Source organism: Schistocerca serialis, chromosome 3, assembly GCF_023864345.2.
Source record: "Schistocerca serialis cubense isolate TAMUIC-IGC-003099 chromosome 3, iqSchSeri2.2, whole genome shotgun sequence".
Taxonomy (NCBI): domain Eukaryota; kingdom Metazoa; phylum Arthropoda; class Insecta; order Orthoptera; family Acrididae; genus Schistocerca; species Schistocerca serialis.
Window position 1 is genome coordinate 354,878,023 of NC_064640.1, and position 11,934 is coordinate 354,889,956.

At 38.3% G+C, this 11,934-nt stretch overlaps 1 protein-coding gene across 1 annotated transcript in view; it reads left to right on the forward strand.

Annotated features, from left to right (window-relative positions):
- Positions 1–11,679, forward strand: part of LOC126470823 (nascent polypeptide-associated complex subunit alpha, muscle-specific form-like) — a 269,583-nt gene extending 257,904 nt beyond the window's left edge. The window contains exons 7-9 of the mRNA XM_050098834.1: positions 5,449–5,615; positions 7,339–7,518; positions 11,260–11,679. Of these exons, the coding sequence (XP_049954791.1) occupies positions 5,449–5,615; positions 7,339–7,518; positions 11,260–11,679 (767 nt within the window). The remainder of the gene's footprint in view (positions 1–5,448; positions 5,616–7,338; positions 7,519–11,259) is intronic.
- Positions 11,680–11,934: the final 255 nt, after the last annotated feature.

The window sequence follows — 11,934 nt, forward strand, 5'->3', positions numbered from 1 at the left end:
ACAATTGTCCAGAGTCCATCTTGTCACCACTCAATTTGATGTTATTGCACTGCAGCCAAGTGTGCATGCAATCTGTCAGTATAATCTCACTACATCTATCGTCTGACATTTCTAGAAGTCTGAAAGGTGGTGAACACTGTGTGCTGTGTTAAGATCTTCACGTGCAGAGTTCCAGTAATGTGGACAAAACCAATAAGCCATCAGGTACTCACACCATTCCTCATTTGTAGGAAAGGCTTGTTTTCTGTACTGAAGATGAGCTTACCTAGGGATGCAGTATAAATCTGGTAGTGTTTGGTCTAGATATTTGTGATGTAACACTTTCAATTTCTGTCAGTTATTAATTCCTTTCTCATATGCGTATTGTTAGATTTCTAAAAACCATTCCTACTTTTAGTTCTTGTGTTGCTTCCTGTTGAAAACTTTCCAAGCTGGTGAATATTACTTCATTTGGAAGCATCTTGATTGGTTGATTAGTTATGTCTCCTTTACTTACTCACACTCTTGGTTCTTTGACAAAGTGTTCAAAATCAGTGGTGAAATTGTGCTTGCTTTACTCCTCTACTTGCTCTCCACATTCATTTATGAACAATTTTAAATGCACAATGACTTTAGTTCCACTGTGAATGTAATCTGAGAATTATTTATTTGTGCTTTATAATCTGTGTTATAAACATCTGAGCACACACAAACAGTGTCCAGGAAGGAAGTCACTAAATTCTTCCAGAAATAGTACTATATTTGTGTGTTGTCATATTGCTAAAGCTATATGATTTTCTGCACATCAATGCTACTCTCTGTTCTAGGCATATACTTCTTATAAAAGTTTTCCACCTGATTCATTGTGGCAAGTCGTATGCTCTGTGGGAGAGCATTTCTGCAAATATGACACTGTGGGAAAGGGGGTATATGGGACTGAAGTGATGTGACTTTTTGAGGAGCTTGAACTGGTGCAACAAGCTTTATCTCTGACCAGGACCAAGGTACCTGGTGTTTCACCCAGATCACAGATTTGTTGCACCACAAAATACTGATATCAGTTCAGGTGCATAAGGAGTGAGCAATTTTATTTACAGTCTCTATAATAATGTGTATCATCAGCACTTAACATTCTTAGTACAGAATTGTGTATGTGAAAAAATGCAGTCTAAGAACTGGGTACAGAGGATCTGTATACGTGGAAATGTTCTTTATAATGAGACTCTGCCGAGTCTTCAGCATAAATTACAAACAAATGATAGTTTTAGACTCAATTAGGTGTACACTATGTTTAAAATAATAGATTCTGGAATGATATTTTCATCTTACTTCTTCTGTGGAGTGTCCCTCAACCTCTGGATGCAGTGTAACATTGATTCCAACAGTTATCTGTGCAATTCAATATGCAGGGTGTTACAAAAAGGTACGGCCAAATTTTCAGGAAACATTCCTCACACACAGATAAAGAAAAGATGTTATGTGGACATGTGTCCGGAAACGCTTAATTTCCATGTTAGAGCTCATTTTAGTTTCGTCAGTATGTACTGTACTTCCTCGATTCACCGCCATGATTTCATACGGGATTCTCTACCCGTGCTGCTAGAACATGTGCCTTTACAAGTACGACACAACATGTGGTTCATGCACGATGGAGCTCCTGCACATTTCAGTGCTTCTCAACAACAGATTCGGTGACCCATGGATTGGTAGAGGCGGACCAATTCCATGGCCTTCACGCTCTCCTGACCTCAATTCTCTTTATGGGGGCATTTGAAAGCTCTTGCCTACGCAACCCCGGTACCAAATGTAGAGACTCTTCGTGCTCGTATTGTGGACGGCTGTGATACAATACGACATTCTCCAGGGCTGCATCAGCGCATCAGGGATTCCATGCGATGGAGGGTGGATGCATGTATCCTCGCTAACGGAGGACATTTTGAACATTTCCTGTAACAAAGTGTTTGAAGTCACACTGGTATGTTCTGTTGCTGTGTGTTTCCATTCCATGATTAATGTGATTTGAAGAAAAGTAATAAAATGAGCTCTAACATGGAAAGTAAGTGTTTCTGGACACATGTCCACATAACATATTTTCTTTCTTGGTGTGTGAGGAATGTTTCCTGAAAGTTTGGCTGTACCTTTTTGTAATACCCTGTAGAGTGATCTGTCACTTAGTGTTTTTACATAAACAAAACATTCTCTGAACAGAAATAGGTTAGTCAGCAAAAGAAAACGTTAGCAATCTTCAGGTCCTCAGTCCAGTGTCCTCAACTATGTTAATACCAGAACTATGTATGCTGTTAACAACAGCAAAATTATTGACTGTGCCTGTCTTTTAATGGGTATGTGCATTTTTGTGTATTGTACAAGAACTAACTACAGCATGTTGAAATGTAATTCTTGTTAATGTATTTAATGTAAATCGTTTCATTGTGTTCGACTTCCATGGAGTTGACATGTTTATGCTGGATACAGAAAAAGATTGTTAGAGCATTAGTTAACAGAGAGCAGATATCCATGGTACAATATTGTTTACATCATGCCATGCCTTATTAATCTTAATTTTGTTTGATTTGAGACCCAGTCAAAAGTAAAAATTGTGAAGATTATTGCTATAAAGAAGATTGGTTAGTTACTGTGCATTTTACAGATCATTTCATTGTTCCACCGTATGTTTCACTACAGTGCTTAATGTTCAAAACTTATTTTTAATTGTTCGTAGCATTTGATACACATTTTGTTTATTGATAATTAACTGTTCATATATCTTAATGCACATTCCGAGCTTTTTTTGTATCATTAACAGGATATCCTGTACCAATAGTGGAAAAATGTTGGACTACATATCCAAAGGTCCAGGGATCAGTGCTCAGTGAGTCCTAGGATTTTTTTCTCTAGCACTACTTCATTCACCTGGTGATTGGTTAATGAGAGAGATTTGTATGATGGTTCTAAGCCCATGTTAAACTGTAGGTCGTGCCATAACTGGTCAGGTAAATTGACTTAGAATGTTGGGGAGAGTGCAGAAATATACTACCTCCAATTTGGGTGATGCATAGGAAAATACTGCTGTATTTAAACCTACATATGGGTTGGTGACAGTTTTACTTTACTAACATAAGACTTTGAACCACTATTAACTGTTATCACTTTAGCATTGTGAAGGTGACCTGTATATTTTGAAAATGTGACATAACAGTTGCATGAACTGAACATTGGCAGAAAATTGGTCATTATAGCTCAATCTTGTACAGCTAGGCATGCCATTCGTGAGCAGAACTGGGATATGTGTAAGTTGCAGCAGGTAAATCTTGATGGTGAGCTTTCTCATACCTTGACATTTATATTTTGACTAGCGAGCATTTCTGTCTTATCATGAGAAATACTGTCAGTGCTGTACAAGTATACTGGTCCTAATTTTAAGTTTAACAAATTGCATCTTGTGGATGTTACTGACTTCACACAGAGCATGTCGCAAGACACTCCAGAACTTCTCAATGTATTGTTTGCAAAGCATTACTCATGGCACATTCAGCAATGTGGACACCCTTCTGTTGTTAAAATTCCATGACGTCCTGAGAGTCTGAGGACAACAGTAGGGCCAGACTGTGGGATGGACCAATAGACTGAGATGTATACATAGTTTTGGCTGTCAGTTTGTAGTGAATAGCATATACGTAATCTGGTTATTCTGCAACACCAAACAATGCATGAAATTTGGCTATTTCATTTGATCTCTATCATTTGTTTGGTGTGAGTAAGAAAGAGCTGTGCTAAATGCAATAGTACATGTAGTGCATATTGATGACAACAAAGGAGAAATCATTGATTTGAGAAGATTTCATGGGTATCCCAGAAAATTCATGGATATCCCACAAAATAAAATGCAGTGTTGTATTTGTTCCCAGTATAATAGTTTCAAAAGCTGAAAAACATGAGAAATTTCAAGGCAGGGAGACAAGAATTAACGTATCCTCTTTTTGGGTTACTAGTGCAGGCATTACTAATAACGACAATACGTTACTAAATTTCTGAGGGTTAAAGTTGATTTACATGTATGTTAGGCATAAAACATTTGATTGTGTAACCATAAGTATGTCATGCTTTTGATCAGTTTTCTTTGGAGTAAACTTACATCCATGATACTAAAATGTTCCACAAACTGTCAACATCTGTAAATCAGGCAAATGGAACATCATCAGCTGTTTTGAAGTGTCATACGGAAACTGCATTACAGTGTTTGTGACGGTATACTTTGTACTACTGTCCTGTAGGTGATAAAATTGTTTTTATCTAAGTTTATATTCCACAAGGCACTATACAGAGATTTTAGTTGGGCATCCATTTTCAAGTTTAATAAAACAAAGCAAAATCTAAGGTTCAGTGCAGTGTTAACCCTACATTTTTGTGTTAAGACTTCTATGATTTTAGGTACTTATTTCAACTACAAACTCTTTGTAAAATCTTTGTGATATAAAAGTAATAGCTATATTGTTAATTGTAAGCATTCTACCAGTCTGATTAGATAAGTATATTTCTTGTAGAGTTTACACTCAGATGTCTGTAAACTTAGGTTTTCTCTTGTTGTAGGCTGTTTGAGGAGGAGTGCTTGACATCTGAAGCCAGTCATTTAACAAAATTTTACTGTGCAATGGAATCTGTGCACTATATACTGCATTCTAACCACTTGCTGTTGCTCTGTGCCATGATGGCTATGTTCCACATTTGAGAAAGTCTGTTTGCGGTTGTTTGACCTGTTGTCAGGCTGATGACTATCCTGGGAACTGTGTGAGGGATTTTTTTTACGGTTAACTGTGTTGACGAAACGTGTGACTTAGAACAAAAAGTGTAATGAATTTGATTGTCATCCAAAAAAACTGTATGTTTGAGAAAAATTCCAAAGTTCATATACAGTAGTAATTTTTTAAATCCATTATAATGCACACTTAAGAACTGTAAAGAAAGGTAAGAAATTAGTGTATGTGAAGCAATGACAAATTTGCTACATGGCATATTGCAGAGAAATTTCATGCAAACTTTGTGCAAAACAGAAAATTGAAATTCAGTATTGTTGAGATGTGATTCTAATGAAACTGTGAAGATTAAAAGTGTAGAAGTATGTGCTACTGAATGAACTCAGAAAGATATACTATAAAAAAAAACAAAAAAAAGCATGCAAACTGCTGTTGGAAGAAAGCACTCAGTTTGTGTGGAAGGTTTTTACGTTTATGCTAGGCAGTGTGTGGAGGCATTAACCCTAGAAGGTGAACTGTGATTCAGTTTTTGTACATTTTAAACTTGAATCTTCCTTACTTCAGCTTTCGTACATTTCTAACATTGATCTGGCTCAGAAATTTTTTGTGGGGTGGAGTTCATTCCAGAATTTCATGGGGAAATAATTGTTTTCCCATAACCTCTATAATATGGAATTATTGAACTTTAAGGGCATTGTTCTTTTATGATTTTTAGGTAGCTTCAACCAGAGGCCACCGGGACAGATGGGCAGTGTGCAATACACTCAGAGCTATGGTCCAGGCAGTCAACAAAACCCACAGGCCAACAGTATGAATCCTGGGCAGTATAGCAGTCGTGCAGTGCCAAATCATGTACCACATCCGCAGTTTGGTGGATACCAGGTATGTTTATATGCTGGAGAAGTACAGAGAACTGGGAGAGCAAGAAATGTATCTGATGTGAAGGTACTGGTTTGATGGTGAAAGATTGGGCTAGTTATCCTGGCCTTGGTGGTAGTTCACTGTTGATTGCAGTCATTATTATTTGTATGGGATGAAGGAGTGGATACAGAACTGTATTCTGTTCATGTATATCTCCATGAATATAAAAATGCAAGGCTGCCAGTAAATGAACTGAACCATGTGGTTTGTGCGTGACCCAAAGCCGGTGTCCCTGTAAATTGTAGAGCATTATTACCATTGAGCATGTGTAACACTGAGTAACCAACAAACAGTGTAACTCCATCTTATTTGAAGATGCTGTAGTGAGAAACATCCTTAAAGTAGAATGACTGCATTGTTCCTGCAGACCAAAACTTTTCTCACCATGTGATATCAAGGGTTCATGAATCTTAAATACCATTGGCCTCTCTTCGTAGTTGTTTTCAAATTTCCAGGCAGGGTGCATGAACCTGGAACCTTGCGTTTCCCGGGTAATGCTCTAACTGAGCTATTTGTGCATGACTCACAATCCAACTTCATAGGTTTACTTTTGTCAGTACCTGTATTATTCTACATACCACAAAATTGTACTTCAATCTACATTTTAAGGATAAAACCTTTGTCAGATTGTATGTATCAGATCACTCATCCTTACATGCACTCAAGATATTGGTTTTGGAGATCTTGTAGATCTTTCTGTACTTCAGAAAGATACATCAGATGTAGTGTACAACAAAATAGATTATTTTATTGAAATGTAAGAATTACAAGCCAGTTTCTGGGTTTTTTGTTGTCATTTATATAATTTATTTAAATGGATAATGGCTTAGGCAGTTAAAATACTTCAGTCTTACTATTTCAGTTTACGACAGGTGCTACTTGTTACAGTCCAGTGCTACTAAGTAAGCTCTTCATCCCAAATAATGGTATGTTGATGTCACTGAGGAAATGTTTGAAATGTTTAGGCACCAAAAGATAATTTTTAACAGTCTTCACATCATAGTACATAGTGAAAAATTTGAAGACCCTGGAAACGTGCTTATTACAGACTTAGGAGTCCTGGCATTAGTGAGCTCATGTACTACAGCTCAGTGTGACACTAAAAGAGCTACACATAAGGATGCTGATACTTGTAGCAAAAACATTCTCTGCTATTTTGCCGATGCAGCGTAGGTATGATGTGCTGTGAAGTTGCAGCATAAACAAAATGAATTAAGAAATTAAGAAACAAAACTTTATGCCATTGTGCACTTGCTCGCAATCTGACAAGAGGAAGATAGGCTGCTTTCAAAGTAATGAGTTATTTTGTGTAGTGATTGATAAACATTTCATTGTAAGTTTTGTTTGTGGCTTGGATTTTTGGAGAACCCTGACTAAATCCAGAAATATAACAGCAGATGCAAAGTTAATTTGCAGAACTAAGTAACACCTTGAGAAAGTTTGCTCTGTGTATGTATTCAGTCCACATGGCACCTGTGGTGGTGGGTAATAGTGTGTTCATAAGACATGTCTGGAGAAAATAATAGACTCTTATTGCTGAAGTATAGAACTTATTTCTAATCTCTAATTTTGTTTCCTTTTATATATTTATTGCAAATGTAAGACATTTGTTGTTGTCATGAATGTAAAAGTTTCTTTGTGATGTGGATTTATGTGGTTTTCATTAAAATACTTAATTATGCAGGGATGGGGTGGACCAGGTTTGAATCAGCCACCAAATATGATGGGTGGCCCAGGATCACAGATGGTTGCAAAAAGTGGTGGGCCACAGTCTGGTGTCCCTACACAAGCTGCCAATACTGGTTCTGGACCACGACCACATACCCCTCCACATTATCTCAAGCAACATCTCCAGGTAACACAGGTTTGTAGTAGTAGCAGTAGTAGTAGTAATAACGTGATGTGCAGTACTTCATAATTTTTTTGTAAAAGATATATGTGAATCACATTGCAACATACCTGCTTATTTGCCTAATATTATTCCCTAGAATTGCTGAGGTAGAATGGTTGTGTTTAAGTGTTTCATAAGACCTGACACAATTTACAAAATTTTTGTATCTGATACACTACATCTTTTTTCTTTGCTCATAGCAGTGTGTGCAGACCTGATTGTAAGACACATTACAGCATAAAATATGTCATGTAGACACTGTCTTGTTGAATTTGAAGTTAAAATTGAAAAGAAATAGACTGTTGTGGTTGATTAGTATTGGTAGTTTCTTAAACATTGTGAAGGATTGTATGAAAGAAAAATGTGAAATACAGACAAGCTTGCCAAAAATTGTGTGGTATGATGGTTTTTAAGTCAATGAAGCATCCTTGAAAAGCGTTGACCAGGATACTCTAAAATGTTGTTCACATTTATATTAGAACCAGTTGTATGGGAAGGCTGCATAGCTTTACAATAATTCAAATTTCAAACCTTCAAGATTTAAAAGAGAATTAGGAAAGGTATTCAACATGTTAAGAAAAGGTAATGAATAATGACATGTGAACTTTGAAAACTGTACCCAAACAAGGTGTAGTTTAAAATGAGTTATCGGAGTTAACACAGCTGAAAACTCTTCTTCGTCATTACTGACTTTGTTTACTTCTGTTGATCTCGTGATCTTCTGTTTGGGATTTTGCTTGGAAATTCTGTGTTCAAGTAATTTTTTGTCATTGTTGTGCTTCCTTATAATGCCTCCATATGACTGAATTTGTCTCACCTGAGTTGTAAACAAAGTGGATTCATTCTTTTTTACTCACTTACAAAGTTTCTTATTTCTTGTTAGTTGCCACAGATTGTTAATAAGTTAACATTATATTAAGTAGCATTTTGCTGTTTCCCAATTTTTTCACTTTGTGTGTGGACATGGGAGCAATTATGCCAACAGTGCAATATGTGGAATGCAATACAGCAGCATGGGTCTGAGAAATCCTTGGTAGGTTTCTGGAGATATGTGATACCAGATGTCTATGCACAGATAACGTAACTCCTGTAAATTATGAGCTCATAGCTGTGGGTGTGGAGCTGGCACCTAACAGCATCCCATGTGTTCCATTGGCTTCAGATCAGCCAAATTTGGTGGTCAAGACATTGGTGTGAGATCACTATCTTGCTCCTCCAATCACAGTAGCACGATCATGGCCTTGTAACATGGACAGTTATCCTGTTGGATGTTCATAAGTGGGGAAGGCATCAGGTGTATACAGTTGCAGGTGGTTCGCAATAATATTCATGTAGTCCAAAATTTTCTTGGTGTCTTCAGCTACTACCAAAGGTCACATGGAAGCCCATGTGTTTGTCCCCCATAACATAATACTTCCCCCACTGGCCTGCGTTTGTGGCCGTTCACCTGGATGGCAGTGTATTTTTACGCAATCATTGATCTAGTCTAATGAGGAACTACATTCATCTGACCAGACAACACATTTCCACTAATTCACAGTCCAATCTCAGTGATACCACACACACTACTATTGCAATTGATAATACCATTGAGTCAGCATGGGAGCATATAGGGGACATTTGTTTGAAACCCCATGTTCAACAATTTGTACAGAACAGTGTGCCCTAAAACACTTGGGCCTGGAGAAACATACTCAGTCATCAGATCTGCCACAGATCACAACTTGTGCTTTACAGGGCGGGCAAGCCTCTGACCTCCACACTCTTTGATGAGGGATGGATGTCGCAACATCTCGTTATCTCCTCATGGTTTCACCTCCTTCGACCACTTTACATAGATGCTCACAACTGTCACATGTGAATGGCTGGTTAGCTTCACCATTTCCAGGATGCTCATTTTCAGGCTCCAGGCCATAGCAAAATGCCATTTCCAAAGTAATTTGTTGGTGGTTTTCCACATTTTCAGCCTTTATCATCACTAGAATTATTTCCCATTTGTCTCCGCTCTGCTCATACACTTTCCATACTGCATCACGCAATGCCAACAGGCAGCATACAGTCTTGCATTGGACACTGGCCATAATATTTTGGCTCATCAGTGTAGTTCATAATGGAAACTAGTAAAGCTTGTTTTATGCTCTCAGAACTGATTGTGTTGCTGTTTTTTTTTTTTTACTGTATTGCTAAATCCTGGTTTCAGTAGCCATATTACAATAATTTGCCCAAGCGAAGTATGTGCCTGGTGATGAGAGCACCGAGGTAGTGTGTTGTGTTTTAGGAAGAAACAGGTATTTATTCATGTGCTTGGAACAAATAAAAATTAGCCTCTAAATGTAAATATTTACAGTGCCTTTCACACTGTTCAGTCATCAGCACACAGACCCTGCATTCGAACGTTGAGCATTGAGCAAGCCGAGTCTCTGACACCATAGCAGGGAATAGCAAATTGGGGAGTCTTTCTGAATGTGCGGAGCAGTCTCCAGCATGTCAGATATTCTGAACATGTGGTTGAATGAAGACCAATGAGGTAGAAGTATCCGGAGAGAATGTCATTTCAAGGCAATGACACATTGAGGATACATTAAACAGCAGTTAGTTATAATTAAATATCAGTTATTAAATTGTGTACAGTTAAAGTATTCGTGATGTCTAGGATGCAAAGTATAGTCATGAATCATTCATGTCCAGTGTAGCAGAATGAGTAGCATCGTAAAATTGTAAGGTATTTAGTGATGTGTTGCTGGCTTGCGTCTCACTGGATCGAAAATATTTTTTTTACTAACCCTTGCATTTTTTGATAGGTTCTGACACTTTATTATGAGTTAAATAAACATATATTCTATAATATTTGATGTTATGTACAATAACTGCACTTTTTCTGATGAGTGAGTTTATTCGATGGGCTTATTTACAAGATAGCTTGCACTACTTGCAGTAAGCTATTTTGCACTTCCTTGTTTTAAGTTTTGTATTTCATATGTTGTAAATAAGAACAGTGATCAAGTTAAGCATGACACTAAGGTTCTACTAAAATGTGAGAATGGCGAAATAATTTATATCTTATGTGGAGAACTATTGCAAATTTGTATCACACCATTTGTGATGGAGTTTTCATGAGCCAATGTCTTTAATCGCTGGACATGGTACTTTCCTTTTTGCCTTCTAACATGTTCATGGATATTGAAGTTTTTATTTATATGTACGAGACAGAACAACACGAACAGCATATGAACAAGGGAGAAAATGTGCATTTTAAATGAGCTAATGTGAGAATTTTATGCCCATCCATTTTGTAAACTGTGTGATTTATGAGCCAGATGCAGCTGAAAGCTGACACTGGAGTGTGCTGCTGTCGTGTTTGCCGTGTTGAGGTGCACTCTCACATTGTCACAGGTCCCATAGTTTCTGAGCATTCAGTAGCACATTGAACTTGACACACTCGACACTGACATTCAAAAGATCCGTCAGCATGCTGACAGCTTTAGGTAAAGGAATTCAAAACAATGAAAAATAAAGGTGTGGTGGGCATACTGCACCTCAAGTAGTCCCAAAATTACTGGTTTTCCACAAGTGAGTGCCTTTTCTGGTCAAGTTGTATCTTTTGTGTTGCGCCATTTGTAATATGTATTAATTTACTTTTGGGGTATTATTGTACCATCTCAGGCTTCGGAAGGATATTTAGAAACTGAGAACAAATTCTTCTGCCCCTACTAGCACAAGATGGGATTCAGCTCTTCTGTGCCTGGCATGCCACCATCACCAGCGGGTCTCCAGGGCTACGGTGGAGCTTCTGCTGCAGGTCTCGGACCTGGTCCCGGTAGTGGTCCTGGCTCACACCACCATGGTGTTACTAGTATGGGTCCTCCCACCCACCATCCCGGGATGGGACCACCACCTCCGAGCATGGGACCTCCTCCGGGAATGGCTCCACCACCAGTATCGGGAGGGCCTGCTCCTCCGCCACCCCCAGCACCATCTGTTGCTGCAGGTGCTCCATCACCGTTGCCTAATAGCCATCATGATGCCCCAATGCCTCCGCCTGCACCTTCAGCAAATTCTCATCCAGCACCTGTCGATGTTGCAGAACCTACCCATGACAATGGTCTCCCAGTTTCCACTGCGTCAAGTAAGTGACAAGTTGATTTTTGTAAATTCAAATGTAGTACGCACTAACCCTTTGGTAAGCAAGACTTTGGCTGGTGGCCTCAGAATTTGTTTTCCATTATGTTGTGCAGATAACTTTAATGCTGGGTGCACATCCAGATATGTATTGGTCATTTTTAATTACAATATTTGTGCAGTTCTCGCTACTGACGGATGTGTTTGCAGTGTGGTTGCTGCAGCTTGCCATATGGTGAGAGTGCTTGTTGTACTCGTATTTTTTTCTCT